Below are 22,171 nucleotides of genomic sequence, written 5' to 3'. Positions count from 1 at the left end.
GCAGGTTTAATGTAGCGCAGGGCTTTACAACGTGACGCATCTTCCTAGATGCGTCACGTTGTAAATAAGGCGCAACAATGCGCATGGTTTACGCCGCCGCTGCGTCACAAAAGTGACGCAATGGCGGGGTAAAAGTGGCGCAAGTCTGACATAAATCTGCCCCATAATGTTTAGGGTGGGGAGGATGCTACTGAGCTTGCTTATGTGGAACATCCGAGGGGCCTTGGCTGAACTTGTATGTATGTGCAATCTTACTCTGCAAAATTGTCTATAGGACTTTTGGATGAAGCACACCAGACAAGAATGGCTCTATTGTTTAATCATTGAAAAATTAAGACAAACACATAGACAACAGAGCAAAAAAGGCTTTTCTGAAGGAAGCAGTGCTTAATTTGTGGAGGCCGTCAGCCCTAGCACTCATTTTGCATGTTGACCCAAAGCAAGGGAGAGAAATACAGCGAAAGGAGGAGAAAGAGAAAGATACAAAAGTTGTGACCCCTGGGGGTATGAAGGGGTATAAAGAAACCTGCATGAGTGAGATAAAGAGATGGGAAGTGTATGTAGGGTGGAGAAGAAAGAGTAATAAGGTTTTATCAAGATCAGGAAGCTCTGGAATTGGGCAGCAGCAAAATTCAGCCGTGGCAACAGTGAAGTCCTAAGAAAATCTTCTGGCCCCTAGACTTTTTTTGTTTTACAAAGTAAGCAGAAGAATAAATACATCTAAAAAATGCCCATCATTCTCTAGTATGTTGCTGCTCAATTTCTCGAGGACAAAAATACACCAAGGAGTGTGCACAAGTTCTGATGCTAGTAGGGGTGATGTCTCATTCTTACCCTGGTATCCAATTTCCACCTTCTCGGCTACAAAACAATGCCAGTAATTTGATTTTAAAAACCACCATTCGTCAATACCAATACTTAATTAGATACAACGAGAACTTACTTTTAGAAAGCTACTAGTTATGCATTTGTTGAAAAATGTATGTGTGTTTGAGACATAGAATTTCACATTGTGGAGAGTGACTTTGCCTTTATAATAAATGTACCTCATCAGCTGAAAAGGCTCCATTGGTGCAGTGGGCGGGGGCATCTTTCTTGTCTTCATTTTGAGAAATATCGCTGGGCACCCTATAGAGTAAATGAGATATTAATGTACCACAGATTCAGAGGCTGCTAAAAGACTGTTGAACTTGAACACTAAGGAAATTATTAAAGAAAGTTCCTAAGGAATAGCTAATGTAGGTTACCAGACACAGGTCGTTAATAAGCCATGGAAATAAGATTAAAGCGCTCACCATTTTCCAAAGATACTTGGCCACCTTATTAGACTACTGGTCAGGGCTGGTCCTAGATGTTTTGCTGTACTAGATGAACGTGCCCAAGTATGCTCCATCCCATTTTCCACCCACTTCCTGGAACATGCAGAACCTGCACACTTACAGCAGACATAAGCAAAGCCAATGCCATTTTCACCTATGATGAATCATATGTATCTCTTTCACACTCATGAACTCACTTAAAGTAAAAACATTTAAAAGTAATCTACCTTCACCTTGGCTTGCATGTCTACAACAAACGCTTTTCACAGTTATAAAGTAAAATACACCGCCTGCGTTTTTTTAAAGGTAATCACTTTTGTGTGTTGACATGCAACACACACAAAACTATTATCTTTTTATTAATTCAAAACAAGCAGGGCTGGTTATATATTCAATGACAGCATACTGAAGGTGATAGAGAGGAGCAAACATATGCCTTAGACTCTTCACATTTACTTTGAGAAACAAACACCATGGCAATAAAACAACTGAGCTGAGATTAATTCCTTACCTTGGATGAGAGGAATTTCCCGCCCCTTATCTTCTTGCCACAAAGTTTGGGCGAGCCTGGTTGTAGGGCCAGCGCTGCTACTGGCACTCAGCCAAGTCTCTATAGAGTTATTGATTAAACAAGCATTGGCAATCCCAATGGGTCTGGCTTTAAATTAATGTTGTAAGGTAATGTGAAGCACTACAAATAAATAGGACAGGAATCGATATGCATTTGTGTGAAAGCAAAGAACTGTAGAATGATATTGATGTAGGTTAAAAGATCATGTGACAGTTGCACTGTCAAGCCAGGCCTAAAGATTCATGTAGGTTAATGACTGCCTTTCTCCAATCTGTGCTGCTGCTAGAGAAACACAATATAAATTATCTAGCTATCTAATACACTTTAGGAGTATTACAATGTGTTTGCCCTTAAAGGTTCAACCTCAGGCAACTGGATAAATGAACAACATTATCAGAGCTGCGTGGAGGGGATGCACTTTTTTTGTGGAAGCACATAGCCTCTGCCCAATCGAAACATTTACTCCTGGCTCCCAACAAGTGGGCAGAGCCAAAGCCCCTCTCTAGTGATACCCACATAATTCTCTGGCAACAGCTAAGCTGTCAAGCCAGATCATAAAAATGATCATGAATTAAACCAGTTTCATAGACTGTATAGTGGTCAGGGTAGACAGAGTACTGATTTTTCTCTTCCATGTGCACACATTGGACAAATACTTACTCATTAGGTGAACATCACTAGCCCCCATCGTCAATCCTTATTTGCCATCTCCATCAGCTGCCTTTTATTTGATTGCTCCTCTTCTTGTCTACCTTGTGTGTCTCTCTCCCCTCACCCTGTAATGTCTCTCCACTCTAGCCCTCCATTAGGTCTCCTTACTGTTCCATTCTTGCTTTCATTTGCATCCTCTTCTCAGTATTTCCTTCTATATTCTCTTTGATCACCTTTGTTTGTCTCCCCATTGTTCTGTTTTTTTTACTCTCCCTTCCAGTGATCACCTTCGTAATCTCTACATCTTTGTCTTTCCATCCTCTCTTCCCCGTTTCCTATTCTGTCTCTTCTTTTAGTCTATCCTTTAGGTCACCTTCATTGTTCCTAACTCCTCTCACTCCCACTCACATTTAAATTCTTTCACTTAAAGGTTCAAGACATTGATGGTCTCTCCAATTGGTAAATAAATTACCCTTGGTAGGTCGCTCCCCACACCGCACAACTCCGCCTGTGTGCTCCGCTGCTGCTGTCAGGGTGTTCGAGGCCCTCCCAGCTCCTGCTTGTGGTTGGTTTTTTATGTTACTGTAATCTGTGCTTTTTGTTAGGTCACAGTTGGTCTTATGTGCTTTTTGTAAATTCTTCTGAGCTTTTTTAAGTTCACTGTCGTTGTTCCCCCCCCATCTGTGCCGTTACTGTGCCCTCTCCATTGTTGCCCATTCCTTTCTCTGCCCATCCGTTCCCGCCGCTGCCTCCCCTGCGGCATGCCCCCCTGCTTTCTAATTCGCCCACTCCCACCTCCCTGCTGCTCCTCCCTCCCACCTCCCCTTATTACGGCGGCCGCGCAGCGGGCGTGCGCAGCGGGCGCGCCTCTGGCGTGCCATTGGCAAGCCCATCTGCTCCCGTCCACACCTGGCCCACGCCCAGCGCCAGAACCCCTAGCCCTCGCGCATGCCATGACACCCGACTCCACTACAACTCCAGCACCCTCCACGCACTCAACGCCGGACGATCATGCACCTGCTGCCTGGCTGCCCGAAGCGCACACAAGGACCCTTCTCCTGCCAGAATTGCAGCTACACCAGCATCCGACCCGCCAACCTCAGATGCATCCTCCTCAACACCCGCTCCACCCGCAAACATGCCGTTGAACTCTGGGACCTACTCGACTCAACCACCCCAGACGTCGCCTTCCTGATGGAGACCTGAAGGAACCCCTCCTCGGCACCCGACATCACCATAGCCATCCCGGACGGCTATAAGATCACCCGCAGGGACCACACCAACGGAGTAGGAGGAGAAATCGCCATCAGAGTCTCGACCAGCACCGACGACACCCTCGGCACCACCAAACACCTGCACTTCCAGATCCACACCGACCCCAACACCACCCTCAGAGGAACCCTCATCTACAGACCCCCCGGACCCTGACCACAGTTCAGTGACTCCATCGCCGACTTCATCAGCACACACGCCCTCGACTCCACGGACTACATCCTCCTCGGGGACCTGAACTTCCACCTCGAGAACAACACGACACCAACTCCACCACCCTGATCGACAACCTAGCCAACCTCGGACTCAGACAACTCGTCATAACACCCACCCACTCCGCCGGCCACACGCTCGACCCCATCTTCTCCGCAAGCCCCCACGTCTGTGTCAACCACACCACCGAGCTCCACTGGACTGACCATCGCTGCATCCACTTCACCTTCCGGAAACCCACCTCGCACCACCGCTCTCAACAGATGCCTCGCCGCTACACCCCCACCCGCCAGCTCTGCTCCATCGACCTCGCCATGGCCACAGTCCCCCGCACCCGAAGAGCGACCTCCGGCCGAAGATCGTTCTCCCACCTCGCCGCCAAAACCTGGAACACCCTCCCCATCCACCTACGGCAGACCCAAGACCTGCTATCCTTCAGACTCCTTCAGACTCGAGCAGTAGCAGCAGCATCCCCCACCCCCAGCGCCTTGAGACCCTCACGGGTAAGTAGTGCGCTTTACAAATGTTATGATGGAGTGATTGATTGTCTCTATTCTGTGTCTGATTTAGATTCTTCCTCTGCTCTCCTCCCAAGTCTCCATTTTCACCACATATTGTGTGTTCCTTCGCTTCCTTCTCTTGCTCGCCTTCTGTGTACATAGATAACTAACATTGGTTAGTAGGGATCGGAACCACTACTGCTGACCTCCACATTGATAAACTGGGTGCTTTCCATTCAGCCTCTGGTTCACAGAGTCCAGAGTAATGTCAGGAATAGAAGGTAAGCAGGGATCTCCAACAGCCATATTTACCACCCATGGTTCCATCCCCTTATCACTCTCCTATCTTGTAAGGAGCAAATAAGATGCTGCTCGGGTGCTCCTCGATGTACAAGGGGCAGTAATTCTTGGTCAAACTTGACTTTTAACAGTCATGTATTTGCTCCTGAGTGACTAGATATGGAAGGGCTAAGTGATGGGCTGCCATCTTTTCTTACTTTGCCATTTTTTCACATGTGGAAAACGCTGTCGAAGTACTCACGTATGCATGCATGAGCGTCGCTGACCATATTAACACCACTTTTCTGCAATGATGCCTTCATGAAATGAGCCCTATTTTGGCAGTATTTCACCTACATACATAGACAGATTCTGTTACAAGATCCTGACTGTTCAGCACAAGACAGTGTTTATTTTGCCCCTCGTGTCAGGAAGGCCTGATTGAGGAGTCAAGAAGACCAGCGATAGGGAGCTGGTTGGACGGCCCCGTTGCATTCAAATGGATCCCTCCTGACTGCAGAAAGACCGTCCGTCACCCACGCGCTCATAACAAGCAGACTGGACTACGGCAACGCCCTATATGCAGGAATCAACAAATCTCTCCTACACAGACTCCAGACCATCCAAAATGCCACCGTCAGACTCGTTCTCGGGACTCCACGCCACGAACACATGACCCAACACCTACGAGACCTCCACTGGCTCCCTTTCGAGAAGAGAGTCACCTTCAAACTCCTCACCCACGCCTAAAAATCCCTCAACAACAACGGACCCAAATACCTCAACGAGAGACTATCATTCCACATACCCAAGAGGAACCTTTGCTCCGCTGACCTCGCCCTGGCAGAGGTCCCCCGCATCCGCAGAAGTAGAACAGGCGGGAGAGCCTTCTCCTACATCGCAGCCAAGACCTGGAACGAGCTCCCCGTGAACATCAGACGCTCTCCAACCCTGCACATCTTCAGGAAGGTCCCCAAGACCTGGCTCTTTGACTGATCCGGAGCTCCCCCCCTCCCTCCAGCCCCTTGAGACCCTCACAGGTGAGTAGTGTGCTATATCAACCCCCTGATTGTTTGATTGATTATAAGAAGCGACTGGCCTACCTGTAGTACCTAATCATACTCTCCTTGCCCCATATATGTGCACAAGGCTTGAGAGATTCAAATGTGTATGACTCCACATAAGGAGATCCAGGTAGGTTCCAGCAGATTATTCATCACATGATACTCACTCCAGTGCTCTTTGGGGAAATGGTGACGCATTTCCTGGGATTTCCTAAGGCAAGGAACCCTGCACTGCCACTTGATCCTCATGTCACTTCGGAGAACAAGAGACAATAAGGGGAAAAATGTCTCTTCTCTGCAATCCACGCCCAAAGACTCTACGAATACCTAATGCCAGTCTCAAAAAGTCGTCGCAAATTGTGCACTGACTTTTTGCTGATGGAATCTGATTTTGTACAAAATTCCAAATTGGAGTGGGTTGCAATCTGAGTTAGCTTGTTAATACTTATGAGCTAGTTCACTATTTGTGACTCACTCTGACTGGTGACCATCACAGGGGAAAGTTGGCCAGCTAAAGCCAGCAGACTATTGTCTGTGGTCGCCTTTAAATAACGTTTTCCCCCCAAAATGCAGCACTCAAAGGAAACAGGGCTGCGTTTAAAAAATAAGTTTACTTTTTCAGAAAAGTTTGTTTGAGAGTTGACAGAGGTCCCCTCAAACACTACCTGTTCCACAATACCTTTTTTTTTACATTCATAAAGTGCAAGGGGTCTCAACCACTTCTTTCTTAAACAAATGCACTGTATGCTGGTAGTGTGTGTGGGTGTGTGTGCACGCGCGCACGTGCCTGTGTGTGGCCAATGTAATTAAGGGTGCGGCTTAAAAACACGTAAGATAAAAATCTGTGCTTAGCATAGTGTGCCGCCCGACTTGGATTGTGCTGTATTTTGTCATTACATCCAGATATATGATACAACAAGTAACATCATACCTACAACAAGTCAGGACTATTGGCTTTGTCAATGGTTGTTAGTTGCATAAGATAAATAAGCAGCAACTATGACTTGTATATAATATTGAAAAAGCTTCCACTTAAAGCGCTGGTGACACCACCACAATGTTACTGCTCCTGAGTTTCAAAAAGAGAAGGGAAATCCAGAGAGAAAATTACTCTCTTTAAAGTAATTCCGTTCCCCTACAACGCTCACCTGGCATGACGTCATGCCCTAACTTCTCCAGTAAAGAGGAGTTAGCAGTGTGTGCATGCGCACATGATGTGCCTGCTGTCACTGCAGGCCGGAAAAAAACGGACCCCCTGTGCCAGGGCACAAAACAGAGCCCGATAGAGACCCGTATCGAGGCCCCCTTAAAAAAATGCCGGTGCTCAGCACCGTTGAGACCCGGCCCACTTAAAGCCCTGTGAGTGTATAAAAAATAACGGTATAAAAAGGGGGCACTATAATAACTCAGTAAAGGGCCACTTTGTGGAGGGGAGTCTGATGCACTCTGTTGTTGCATGTGATTAGGCACAGCTGCCAACTACCGACGCCACTTTGCATGCTGGACCTTGTAGTTCTCTGTTAAATTAGAAGGGTAGGTTATAATAAGCAAACTTATTTTGACTAAAAATCCATGACTGGATGAAGGAGTCCCTATGGCACGAAGCCAACTAGCTGGCAGCAATGGTAAACTGCTGAAAAGGTTGAACCAGAACCATGTTCCTTGGTAGCTAGCACGTTCAAGAATCAGAACACTTACTCTATCGTAGATATCTTCTTGTGGCCAGCAGAGGACAGCAAACGACCAAAAATCTCAGTTGCCTGCGTCTCAATTTCATGTTTTCTTTTTTCAAGCTCAGCAATGGCTGCTTCAGCCTCCTGGCAGGCTTCCTGTGTTTTACTTGCACGTCGCAGCTGTTCACACAACTCCCGCATGACCCGCAGGCGGCGAGTGAGGCGTCCAGCAAGACCCTTCTCAGAAAAACATATCTACATGGATAAAAAAAAACGTAAAATGTAAATCAATACATGCAACAGGCCTATTTTGAAACATGCAGAAAATAATGTTAAAAGTGGCTTTTACAGCAATGATCGAGCTTTTGAAATATAATGTAACTGCTTCCCAACCTTCACATTCAAACCACATTCACCCATTCAGTGACAAGTTACTCATAAATGAAGCACGTGCGCACACTCGTGCATGACCAATAACTAAGGGAGATGCCACTGTCTATGGAATTGTTCTCTTATTCAGCACCACAACAAACATAGCTCATGTGGAGACAATGGATGGAGCCGCCATGAGAATAGGGCAAGCAAGTGTGCATTGCGCAAAAGATGGCATAACTTTGGATTGGTGCAGTACTTAATTTGTAAAAAAAAGAAAATGAAGCCAGGGCCCTTCTTGGAAGGCTACTGCAGCCTGCACCACCCATATCCTGCCATCGCTGCCATTCTCAGTAACAACATAACACCTAATCGTCAACATCCTACAAGTTTGACAATTCCGATGATTTCCGGCCACACAAAGCTATAATAATGCATGAGAGGCTGTATGTTGACTTATTGTATATTGACTTAACACACACGGTTGCTGTGCTCATCTCACAATTAAAAAAGCTGGTGTTGACAATTAAGTGCCGGTGCTGAGCACTGAAAACCACTGGCACAAATTAAGCACTGGATTAGTGCTTTTAGGGCGCTCAGGATGGAGAGAAGCAGATAGAAACTTTCTAATGGGCAACAAATTAAACTATTTTAATGAATGGAAAATGACTTCTAAATCATGCAGCTACCTCAAAGGCAGCCGGGGCTGCAGCTTCAGTCACACAAAAGGGGTGAGACGTAATTGATTATTCAACTGGAATAAACAGGTTTTTATGTGTTTCCTAAACAAAGTTTGGTTGATGATAAATCAGAGATGAAGAGGAAGTACATTTAACAATTTGTCCGCATGGTAGGGAAAGGCTCTGCCTCCTCCTCTGCCCCCTTCAGATATTGGGCAAGACCAGTAGATGTATAGAGGCTGAACGTAGGTTTCTAGGCAGGCCATACATAGGTAGACAATTTATCATAGGTCCCATAATTCCAAGTCTAGTAATTCAACAGCATACTGAGGTTAGTTGCTAAAGGAACAGGTGCTGGGGTATAGGGCCCTTCTCCTAGCATCTCAGAGGAAACACTGATGAGATAGAGCACACCATTTTTTGGGGTTGAGATTTATATAGCGCGAACTCGACCCTAAGGCATCAGAGCGCTTTACATGAGCACCAGTTGCATTACAGACGGACACGTTCATTTTTGTTGGGCACAGGGAGATTAAGTGATTTGCGCAGAATCACAGGATGTTGAGGGTCCTTGGCAAGACATGAATCCCGTTTCTCTGTTTCGAGGTCGACTGCTCTAGCCGTTAGGCCACCTTCTGATAGCTGCGAGGCTGGAGGGTTAGAAAACCCTATTGTGTTTGTTGAAGTTCATTACTAGTTTAACAGATTAGAGCATCGATGGGTACTAAATTCAAATTTCAAAATGTCATCTGAATTGGTGCACCATTTTTTGAAGGTGTTCCACAACAGCATGCAACATTGTTCCCCCCCCCTTTGACTTTTGCTGGGGCCACATTCATTACATTTGATAAAAAATCAATGGCATTATGTCTGAGCCTTTCCAGCTAATCTCATTATTGAGAGTCACTGGAAAGGTATTTGTTTTTTTTGTCACCTTCAGGGTTAGTTGAGGAAGTGTGAACCAATCCTGTGGGTGCAGTCAGCCTGGAAAGAACCTCTCCATTCATGATCACATGTTTGTTTATGCTCATCTGATAAATAATGCAGTGCTGGTGGGCAGTGTGTTGCTGTTGGGGGTCTGTCCAGAATCCAGAGGCATTTACTTTAGGAAAAACGATAGCCGCTGGCATTCAACGGGGGCTCTTTGGTGATACTTGACTGGAATGGATCAGTATATATACTGTAAGATATCAAGATTTGAAAATGGGTGAGCCCAGGGATGTAATGTATTCTTGCTCTAATTTTTTTCCCCGCATTTTTTGAGCCACTTGCCTGCATGTCTTAACCAAACATTGGCAATATAGTTGGTAGTCCATTTATGAATGCTTATGATGCAGCATTAATTGATCTTACATCAACGTGTTTCCAAAAACAACTAGGTGATTACACTCAGGGTGAAATCAGCTCACAGTGGACACAAAAAAAGGTCTTTGGTGAAAGCAGGCTTTTTGTTTAAGGTGAAGTAAGTGATATAAGGGTGACAACATTTAAAGAATTACCTTTTTCATTTTTCGGGGTTACCATTTGTGTGAGGTTGTGCAAATTATATCTTTTGTCTGCTAGGGAAATACAACAATGAAGACTCTTAAAATGTTTGACATTAAGTATGCCAAGGGATCTATATTGAAAGCTAATACAGATAAGGTTGTTCCTCAAATTAAACTTGGTGCTATGGTCTAAGCAGGTGACCCCCCACACAACAAGAAAGCGTTCTGACGAGAAAATGTGTAGAAGCCGTATATCCCGCCTCCATCGACTGCCATGAAGGCTGTGACTACAGCACCCAGACTTCTACCCCTACTGGGCTATGCCATTAGGAGCTTTAATCTGGGTGCCAGGCCCCCCTTTTTATAGAGAAGGAAAGCCCTGGTAGGAAATGCCTTTTTAGAAGTGCACTCTGAATGTAGGATGAGAATCAACTTTGATATGTGGGGTGAAGTGAGGTAGCTTTTAATTGAGGTTAACATCCCACAAACATTGTATTTCTCAGATCCCCTTAAAAAGATTTTAATGGGCGGTTGGCTATTGCTTCTTTCATATAAAATGGACTTTAGAAACCTGTATCTGAAATTACATCTAAGGATGGTTGCCACCCCTTGTGGTCTACAAAACAAATACATGAAGATTCAATGTTTTGTTTATATGGCAATGTATTAGGTACCCTTCAACATATACCATTTGACTGCCAATTGCCTCAAAGTAAGAAAGAAATACCTGACTGGTTGAATCAGCTTAAAGGATTTTCACAGTGAGCATAACCTTTCCTTTATGATGACTCGTGCCTGGTTTTGAAGTGTTGTCAATTTTTGAGGTTATGAAATTTTAATACGTTATTGGATTTATTAATAAAAGTTGACATTTCAAGTAGTTGATGTAATTTTGCTATTTAAAGCTGGGTAATATAGCCAATAGAATTGTAAAATTCTAAAAGGCGGTATATTGCCATGGGTAATGATGCAGTGTGAAAAGGAAAAATTACCCATGGTCACCTGCAACACATTTTCCTCTACTTCGGGCCAAGTTTGGTAATCAAATTCCTGAACTAAATATGGATTTGGTCAGATTTAATTATGTAAATATTGTCAGTTATTTTCACATTATTCTTTGTTTCACAGTGGCAGACATTTATCAATTATAGGGGATTTATGTTTTTAAATTGCATTTCTTTGTTTATTAGTTCTGTTAGATAAGAGGATGGGTGGTCATAGCAGCTGCCTTTGTTGTTCCCAAAACTAATCAAAAACAGGAGTTAAGTAGCAAAAGCATTTCTGTCTATCCGGACCAGAAGTACATCATTTCTTTTATCTATTTCTCGCAATCCATTTCTCCGATATCGATCATGAATTTATATTAGACCACAATTCATTTGTACATAATTCCTCACTGAGACATAGTGAAAAGGTCACATGGCCTGTCATAGTGGCCAGCCATCCCAAAAGAGACAATCCACAAATCCAATCTAAACTACTACATTTTCAGATTCCTCATCAAACATAACAGTGAGCATGCTAACGTGTTTTCAAGGCATAGAGGGGAGAGGAGTTGGCCTAACGGCTAGGGCGGTTGACCTCAAAGTTGGGGAACTGGGTTCGAGTCTCGGCAATGACGCTGAACATCCTGTGATTTTGGGAAAATCACTTAATCTCTCCGTACCTAACAAAAATGAATGCATCCTCATGTAACCCAACTGGTGCTATGTAAAGCGCTCAGACACCCGATACCTTTGGGTCAAGTTCGCGCTATATAAAACTCCGTAAAAAAAAATGAAAAGAACAGAAAAGTGGTCATCGGGTGTATCCAGAGAGCAGTAGATTTAAGTCTTGTTTTGAGGAAACTCATGAGGAAGGTAATGAGCCCACTGAACTGAAAGACAACCAAAGCAAAAGGACTTGACCCCCCTAAAAAAGTTGGCTAGAAGATAAATTTGTTCGTATAACTTGTAGCTCAATAATTTAGTCTATGATACACATGTAGAATGCCATGGCGAGGGCAATATTTGTACATCTGACGAAGAGATACAGTGTTTTTCCTGATTACATTTAGAATTGTGTAAAAGAGGATCACAATCACTAAGAGACAGGTGTCTGGCCTTTCCCAAAGAACGCACTTAAAGATGGATCTTCATGCCCTCAGCTCAATGGCCTTCCACTACACTCATGATTGGAAGAGCTGGACTTTACAGTATGAGGTAGCATTTCCGCAGAAACATTTGGCATCCTATATACAGTATCTGGCTTGCCCAGCATGCACACAATGGGTTACATATACTTGAAAAGGTATTGAGCCATAGAATAATGATAAAGGTTGTGATACCTCATGTCTTTTGAGCAGCTTTGCTTTTGCACCCTTGTGAAGAGCCTTGTTCTCTTCATTAATTTGCACTTCAAGCTTCGATAAAAGTTCATTACATTTTCTTTTTTCAATTGCAATTTTTAATTGTAATATATATAACGATATTTCACTGTGAACCATCTGCAAAAGATTAAAAATACATTATCAGTGTAAGAGTTTTAGTTCATGAGTAGGGTGTTCCACATGTAGACATATTTCAGCACAATATCATCAATTCCAGGTACTGTGGTAGGTGCTGTATTAAAGTAATTGATGTATGTTTGCACATGGATAAACATCTGGTAGTGCAGTGGTTTATCTAAAGGGAAAGTTTCTCCTTGGCTCGAAATCATCTTCTCTGTTAGGATTTACTGGTGACCTTGAGATAATTAAGAATAGATGGAAGACTTAATGCAGTTAAATGTGTTCAGGTCATTCTGAAGACATTCTGATGTTTAGACTCTTCAAAGTTAAGCAAATGTGCATGGACTTTGGTTGTAAGATAAGCAGACATTTGTTGAAAGTAGCCAAGAGCAAAAGTTCAATGAATTCCATTTCCCAGGCGAGCAATTTAAAAAACAGGATGTTCTCCTCCTCAGTAACCGACTGGTCCCACTACTTAGGCAGGCAACAAATCTTCTACCTTTTTTCCTGCTATTTGGTATTGTTTGTACTATTACAGAAATCCCGGAATTACTACGTCTGCAGATTACGAATCAAAGAGGGCCACAACTCTGCAATGTTTCATTTGCATATAATAAGCTTTTGTTCTGCAAAGATGCTGCAGGGTGGCACTGCATGTAAGTTCAGAGTTTTTTTGTGGGTAAGAATTCAATCAGTTTTCCAGAGTTCTGTGGCCAAATGTGCTTTATATCTCGACAGTCTGAATAAGGAATTACCTCCTTTAACCCCTTCCCTGTGGGGGTAATTCCCCCACGGTACGGGAGGGCCGCGGCGCTGCTGTGCTCGTGACAAGCTTAGCTCATCATGACTCACAGTGGAGCTGTGCTCATGACGAGCTGAGCTCATCACGACCCCGCCCACTGATTAATACTCCCGCACAGGCGGGGAATTTATCGCACGTGGGCGGGCCGCGGCCGTTATGACGAGCTCAGCTCGTCATGAGCACAGCTCCACTGTGACTCATGACGAGCTGAGCTCATCATGAGCATGGAAGGGGTTATATAGAGGATACAAGAGTGCACATATCTAATGAACCTTTAACATTACATGGGATTTGTGGGTCGTTCTAGGTTGTGAAAGGGCAATGTAGAGTTTCCTCATCCACTGTTTGGGTGTAGCTGGAGGAGTACAATATATCTTTGGATCAGGTTTTTGAAGTCCCACCTGAGAGTTTCACCCTTTCCCTGGCAATGGAAGATTTCTACATAGTCTCCATTCTTTCTTATTCACAAGAGGGGCTCCTATGTTCCGTTGTTCACAAAATCCAGTCTCCCAAAATGTAAGTCCTCTTGTTTAAGAGATGTTCCCTACCCATTTTGAAAGAGTTGCACATTACTACTAAAATGTAACCAAATGATCTCAATGTATATAAACAGGTGGGGACATGTAATACTCACCTCCCATCTTTCACGAAGCTTCATACTGACTTCCTCCACAGCTTGTTTTTCATGAGCGGGAGAAATGGACTTCACTTTATCTGCTGCTTCCAAAAACTTGTCAAGACTTTTAGTGTCATAATTGCCAAAGTTGGACTGCAAGAAGAAAAATCAAGACTGAATCTTTGATAATGTGACATTTCAACTTGAATAAATCTGTTTTCAAGTAGCAGCTAGAGATCTTTTAGAGGGGTGCACTTATTTATTGTATTGTTACTCAGTCTTGTGGTATAACTGAGGTTATGTGTTCCATGAGTTGTGGCTGCATATCGGGACCATATTCTAAAGATCCGGACAGCAGCTCAAAATGATCTTTCATATCACCTTTCCATTTATCAGTTTTGCATTGCATGTAAGTTTACATTCAAAATCAAACTGATGCTATGTTTTAGTGGGTTGGCTTACCTGGATACTGACACTCATGAACCTGGCATCTAGTGAAATTGTAAGGCTATGCCTTATCGTTACAAAACCGACCCACACACCATGCAATTTTGGAAGTAGCATACGGGCACATTTTGTGTGTGTGTGTTCAACTAATCCGATTAGGACTCTTCAATTTAATTGACCCGTCCACACACCGTGACACTTTACATAATAAGGGGCCTACAGGGTAATATCTAGATTCAGAAAATAACTTGTTGTAAAGTAAACAAAAATACGTTTAACATTTCTGCTTAAATGTAGACTGTGGACTGGTGGTCATCAAGGAGTGTATCCATGTACAAGACACTGGATTGAGAAATAAACACATACAAATTCTCCTGATCCAATTATGACACTTTTTTCTAAAGCTCATTTATACCTGGATGGATCATGCATTCTAAAACTACAAAAAGCTAATTTGCTCATCACAAATATTTTGAAACAAGAAAGAAAACATCTGTCTCGGTGCCTACCTTATTAATACGCTCAGCAGAGGATAAAATCCCATAAGCAAAATATTTCAGATTAGCAATTGAAGCACGAATCAGCTCACAACTGTACCATGTCTAATGCATTTTTAGTGATATGTGCACAATGCAGCAGCTTGAGCTCGAGCTAAATCCTCGAAATGTGAGCACCTAACTCCTGTTGTTCAACAACTGCAAATTCTAAGGCTTCAGTTTAGGATCAAATTCATATGATTTAATGTAGTGATGTATTTATTTTATTGACTTCTTGGGGCATGTGTATGTACATAGCCTTCACAGCACTATTGAAATCTAAATTTCTCTATAACAGCCCATCTATTAGTGAGTTACACTAAGGATTTCAACAATTTCCTAAACAACAGTTGGTTTTTCTCGACACTGAAGGAAAAAATAGAGACAGCATTGCAAAAATATGCTGATTCAGTTCAAATCTCTCTGTCTTCAGATTGAGTTTTCCACAAAGGATAGACAACATATAGACAGTCGATTTGTAAATGAAATATCGGTCAAAAATAGGATCCATTTCAATGTGTGTCTTGTGAACAATGAACATTTCTTTACATTTATTACATTGATGAACTGTTGGAAGTGAAGTTGTGCCAGGTGTTAAGTTCCATGTTCCATGTGGAGTGTGATAGGTCTTAGGTCCACATTCAGAAGATCCTGAAGGCCGTGAGAATTAATTTAGGAACCCCTAGTCAAAGACCATTGCAGTAATCCAGTCTTGACAGGCTCACTGCACTGTTAACAACACTGCATTTCATTTCCAGAATGAATGTTAAAACACAACGCCGGATTCACATTTGTGCATAAAGCACTAGGAATGGCTGAGGAAAAGCAAGTGGTGCTCCAGGACAGAAATCCATTGTCCAGTGGCACTTGTCAAAGGAGAACCTTTGTCCTACTACCATTAACAAAACATCTGATGCATACACTTATTCGAAGTTCAGTGTGGCGGCTGCTTAAAAACAAGAGAGGTCAAGGCAGAGACTAGCTGGACTACTTATAGATCTGCTCAGGAGATGGAGAAGAATGTGCCCAGGGTCACATGCTGTGAACACTCTAATTAAAAAAGAAGATATCTAGACAAATGCCCTTTCTTCACAGCCCATTTAACACAGGCTGTTCAGCAATATTCCATGCTCTACCTGTCAAACTCTACTCAGAGGTCTAGCAGAATGACTGCTGACATACCTACTTGGGCACATATTTGCTGAAGTACCTCTGTCAGGGATCCTATAACTGACTCTGTGCTTTCTGCTTAATCTAAACCCTGCTTGAAATAGGCACAGAATATCCAAAAACCTTTAATAATGTAACAGTAATTTCTTAGTTACCACTTATTTAAGCATCTTGGTTCTCTTATGGGAGGTAGTAGATAAGCTTAAAGCTGCCCATCTCTGTAGGGCTGAGGCAGGGTATCTTTAATAAGTGGGCAGGCTCCTGCCTTTTGAAAGACTGTTCGAACCTGTGCTATCTGAGGACTTTAACACCTATTTTTTTCTGAAATGTATATACTTTTCAAACAAAAGTAAATCTTTTGAAATCAGACCTCTCACGTGGTATGCTTATGGTTAAAAACATGGATATTGAGCAGTTGCCATCATGTTATACAAATAACGTCACTAATAGAACTTTGGCAGGCTGACTACTAACCCTGGGCGGACAACTACGCTACGCTCGCGAAGTTTGCGTAGTTTGTGCTACTTCGCGCTATGCGAATTGCACGTAGCGCAGTGCAAAATCGTGTAGCGTAGCGTAGTTGGCATTTTTTGCTCACTCGCAGTCCTCAACGTCAAGTTGGCGACAGCAAGCAAGCAAAATGACATCCCTGCGAGACTTTTTCCGCGTTCACGATCAGCAACATCAAGTTGCCGATCGCGAGCGTGGAAGATAAACCTCCCTGCGAGATTCTCAACGGGGGGAGGTCAGGTTTCTCATTGCGAGTGGTCGCGTATGCTCGCGACCGCTCGCGATGAGAAACTACCAGTACGCGTTGAGAAAGCTGCAGCTCGAGTAAAAATCTACTCGAGCGGCAGAAAACGACCGCTTGCATTGTGCAAGATGCCGTTTGCAATGATTGCACAGTGCGGACAAGCATCCGGCACTGTGCAATCATCGCGAACAGCGTACTACGCAGTTCGCGTAGCGCTACGCAGTTCGCGTAGTGCTACGCGTATCTCGCGAAGTGCACTTCGCGTAGCTACGCGTAGCGCTACTACGCGAACTACGCCCAGGGTTACTGCCTACATGAGAGAATTTGCAGAAAAGAGATAGGCGTAGCCAAATATTTATAGATTGGAAACATTTTAGTACCTCAAGATAGTAGTGTCTACAATGTTTTGCTCTTTGCTACACAAACTACCAGTACTATATAAAAGAGCTGTTAATGAGGGAAGTATTAAACCATTTGTTCATAGCATACACATGTGCAGCTATGAAACAACTGGTGCACTGGCAAAAGATTCCCTCATTTCCATTGGGCCACAACCCCCTGCAAATGCGGGAACACCCTCTTGAGATTGCACCAGCACAATCTGTAATCTGCGGTCCCTTCTTCGATAATACCAGTGTGCCCAGGAGGGAGGCACTTTCTATAATAAGGTTCCTGAGGGCATAATATGCATAATATAGTGTTACCCACGTTCTGACCTATTACTGGTAATGCGGGAATACTACATAGGTAGGTCCACACTTGGAAGCATTTAATTCCATGGTTATCAGTACCACTGAGTTATGGAAATGTAGACAAGGTTGCCAATTAGAAATGGATACAGACACACACAGGAATCAATGGTTTCCTGTTTGTTTTGTCCCATTTTTGAGCAGTTCTTCACCCAGATATTTCATCTGATATGACTGGAGGAATGGTATGCGTGAAAACCCCTAAGCCATGATATTCCTGCATCAGTTAAAATCCTCATGTGGTCGGTAACTCCCATTACCACTGCATTGGAATCACAAGGCCATATGTAATCGGCCCAAAGTCTGGCCTAAGTCTGTCCAGGTGCTCTTCTTTGATCTCTTGAGGGTGACGGCTGACTCATGTGTTGGCTTAAGAAAGCAAGTTAGCTTATGGACAGTAATCACCTTCTTACTTGTAGACAGAGGGGCAAGTTGTAACTGAGAAACGGGTACTGCTGGTAAGTGTTAGTTCTGACATTGGTACAAGGACTTGGAGGGAGCTTGTAGGATTGTATCTCATGCATTGGTAATTACTTATTTTACATGATCCTTAAGTGATAAAAGTGGCACTTTGTATATTATAACAAGAGCCCAAGAAAAGACTATAAAAAAAGAAATGCACTATGATTAGACCACAATAATGGCAGCAGAGAAATTGCACTAATAAGTGTATATGCCAAGATTTCCAAAATAAGTAATTGATGACCCTTGTGAGTAAGTGTGGCCCAGACTCTGAACTGCTCACTATGGCAAAAGTAAACCAGAATTCTAATTCCTGCTGTCCCTCTTGAGCATACTGGGCCAGATGTACGACCCTACTAATTTGCGATTCGCATAGTGCGTTGTTTTGTGACATGCAATTTGTGTCTCACAAATAGGAATGTACGTACAACAGTGTCTCAGATACTGTTTGCGATTCCTAATGGGGTCGCAAATTGCATGCCTCATTAATATTCATGAGGCATGTGCGTTTGTGACACCATTAGGAATTGCTAGCACTCCCAGGGATGGTGGCCTGCTGGGGTCAGCTGACCACCATGTCTGTACCTGCTTTTTAAATAAAGCAGTTTTGTTTTAAAAAATGCAGCCCGTTTTCCTTAAAGGAAAATGGTATGCATTTAAAAAAATAAAAATTAAACATTTTTTTATTATCTTTTAAGAGTAGGTAGTGATCCTTGGGACCACTGCCTGCTTTTAAAAAATATTTTCGCATCCATTCACAAAGGGGAAGGGGTCCCCGGAGACCCATTCCTGTTTGCGAGTGGCTTACCACCTACTTGAAGTAGGTGGTAAACTGCGAGGGTTTTGGAACCACAATTTCGGTGGCAAAACAATTGTACATTGAAGTGTGATTTGCTATTAGGAAGGGATGCCCTTGGCATGCCCTATCCTGATAGTGAGACGCAAACCCTACTTTGCGAGTCGGTAATAGGTTACCAACTCGAAAAATAGGGTTTGTACATGGGGAAGACCGATTTTGCAGTCGCAAACGGGCCGATGTTCTGTTTGCAACCGCAAAAAACAGTTGTACATCTGGCCCACTGTGTGTTTTTGTGAGCAAATAAATGTGCCTGCTTGTCCTCATTACCATCTAAAAATCCTGACAGTTCCAAGTGCAAACATAATAGAAACGATATGGTAACCATGTATGAAACAAAGCAAATGGGTGCACAGCACTATTTTTAGGGGAAGTATTTGATGCACATTTTCGTGGAAAGGCTTGGTTACCATCCACAGTCCTACACAGCCCCCCCAATATGTCCACAGCCCTGAAGAAGTTGTGGTGTTTATGACCTAACGACGAAACACGTGTTGGCTTGTCTTTTCTCTAAATTGATCTTTCAACTTCTTGATGTTGTGAATTGTTGTTTTTGGACTTCTTTCCTTTTCGGATTCAACTGTAAAGACACTCGTCATCAAATCAATGTGAAGACTTGGATTACACTATATGGAACTGAACGTGGATTAAAGCGGACTATACCCCACATACTAATGTATTAATGATTATTGGAGTGCTCAGATCTACAGATTGACCAATTGCAAACATATTTGAATACTTTCAGCATGCATTAATGGAGGCAAAGGCACCAATGCCCCTCTGCAAGTGCAAGATTTAAGAACAGAAGTTACATTTTTTACACTAAAGTTCAGAAAAAAGTATGGCGTAAAACTTTTTTCGGAATAAATAACAACATTTAAATAGCAAGAAGGACAACTTTATTTGTACATTATTCCACACATGCTTTCAAATATAAGAAATATATACTTTTGTAATGAATTTTAACTTCCTTACCTCATACTCTGATATTAGATCCTCTGGCGCTAATTTCTGACCAAGAAGCTGCACCGCCTTTGTTATATACGTTTCAAGCTCTTTCTTGGAATTTTCAAAATTGATTATAATATCTTTTTCAGTCAATTTCTGCTCTGACTGAGGCATGACAGAACGAAGTGCAGTCAATGCACGCTATGAACAAAAGCAGAAAACACTTCCTTCTGTTAGTAGATATGCAATGGTTCCAAAATGTTTACACACATAATAACACAGAAGCATGCATTTTTGATAAATTGACCTGGAATATATGGTACTGTTCTACAAATAGATTGTTAGCCTGTACAGTGCTTAATTTGTGCCGGTGTTTGCCGGTGGTGGGCACTGGCATTCATTTTTCAGGACAGGGACCTCTTCATCAACAGACACTAAGACCGTGAAAAGAAATGAAATCTAAAACCTATTACTCTTTTATTACTCAAAAAAGGAAACTAAAAATGTACAATTAATGTATACAATGCATGGTCCCATACCAGTTTCAATTCAACTCACAGTTAACAAATGGTAGGGCTAAGTAACTGATTCAAGGCTGCATTTCATCTCACAGCGTGAGGAGCGGAGCGAGCGTCTCACAAAACGGTGGCAGCACTCGGAATCTCCGTTCCTGTCTCTCGCAACGCCCACCGTGTCTCCTGGCCGCTGCTGAGGTCATCTCCCGAAGAGATTTAGCAGAGGAGAGCAGCAGTGAGAACTCGGGTTTGCAGGGAAGATGGGAGGCGGAGTGAATACGCGGCTGCGGGTGCCTGCCTGGGGTCGCGTGACCGCCGCCAAGAGCAGAAAGCTTGATCTCCCAATGCGAACGACCCCCTCACATTTAAGAGGCCAGCCTGAAGGGCAGAGACTGCACAAATAAAACGTGGGGGTCTGAGGGGCTAAAATAAACAGCGGGGGGACCGATTGCGGCTTGCCTGACTCCAATATGGCACCCAGAAGAGACTTGCTTGACCTAAATATGGCACCCGCCATAAACCATAGCAGCATGCAGAACTGAACCTGGCTGCCCCTTCGGGTTCCTACATTCAGGATTACTGGAGGGGGGAGGGGGTGTTGGCCAGCGGCGAGCGGGAGCTTTAAGGTCACCATCCCCCAATGGAAAGTATGGATACCTGCCTTGGCCTTCGCAGGTGCTGATCCTAGTCCTTAGAATTGGGGAGGGGCACAAGCTTATCCCTCTTTGAAATAGTAGGTATTTCCTCCAGGAAGTGGTGAAATGACTAGTAGGAGGGAACAATGCAGGCAAAGCGACACGATAAAAAAGTGCAGGCTCCTCCATACGTGGAGGGAAGAGGTGAAGGAGTTGCTTCCATCTCTTCTCTCACCACTCTTGACCGGGGGGCGAGATGGAGGACGTTGTGGACGGCGCAGCCCTGTCACACCAGGACCAGTGTTTTCCATTGGAACTATGACAAGGCCTACTGGGTGGATACGATAACTGTTTTTTACTTACTGCGGAGCCTGAGCAACCTTGGCTGATGCCCGGTGGAGCTGTCCTATGCAGCTATAGAGGAGCCTGGCTCTGGTTCACCCCCTCAGCTGTCACCTACCCAGCCGAACATCTTACATTGTTTTTCTGCGTCTCCCTGCTGTGTTTCCTTCCCTCCCCCGCCTCCTCCCAGCTCCACCAGCCAATCTCTGGACTCTAGACTTTTGGTCCCTTCCTGAACTCATAACACAATGTCTCCTTATGTTAGCGCTAGACCTAGTTTTTTGGCCGATGCCCGGTGGAGCTACCTGATAGCTATAGAGGAGATGGCCACCTTGGCCGTCACCTACTCAGCCGGACTTTGGGCAGACTTTCCTTCGTCTCGCCTTCACATTCTCCCTCCCACCCCTTTACCCTACCCCCTTTCCCCCTCTATGCTCCATTTTCTCATCCCCTTCTTAATGTTCTTCCGTTGAGACCTAGCTATTTGGCCGATGCCCGGTGGAGCTACCTGATAGCTATAGAAGAGATGGGCTGTGGACTTCCCCCTCGGCCGTCACCTACCCAGCCGGACTTTGGGCAGACTCTCCCTCGTATCTCCATCCTATTTCCCTCCTACCCCTTTACCCTACCCCCTCCCCCTTCTAAGCTCCTTTTATCTCATCTTTACGCTCTTGAAATGTTTTTCTAGTAACTGATGTAACTGGTAACTGATGTAATTTTGTAACTTTGTGGAACCTTATGTAAAGCACTCTGATACCTCTGGGTCTAGC

The 22,171-nt window shown here is 43.8% G+C and overlaps 1 protein-coding gene across 1 annotated transcript in view; it reads right to left on the bottom strand.

The window, feature by feature from the left end:
- Positions 1-22,171, bottom strand: part of LOC146798868 (nesprin-2-like) — a 1,144,883-nt gene that overhangs the window by 867,567 nt on the left and 255,145 nt on the right. Inside the window, exons 21-25 of the mRNA XM_085627789.1 lie at positions 19,937-20,110; positions 14,006-14,140; positions 12,408-12,566; positions 7,568-7,797; positions 1,047-1,128 (exon numbers count right to left, since the gene is read on the bottom strand). Coding sequence (XP_085483915.1) covers positions 1,047-1,128; positions 7,568-7,797; positions 12,408-12,566; positions 14,006-14,140; positions 19,937-20,110 — 780 coding nt within the window. The remainder of the gene's footprint in view (positions 1-1,046; positions 1,129-7,567; positions 7,798-12,407; positions 12,567-14,005; positions 14,141-19,936; positions 20,111-22,171) is intronic.

This window comes from Triturus cristatus, chromosome 9, assembly GCF_964204655.1.
Source record: "Triturus cristatus chromosome 9, aTriCri1.1, whole genome shotgun sequence".
Taxonomy (NCBI): Eukaryota; Metazoa; Chordata; class Amphibia; order Caudata; family Salamandridae; genus Triturus; species Triturus cristatus.
This window is presented reverse-complemented; position numbering and strand designations above follow the sequence as displayed.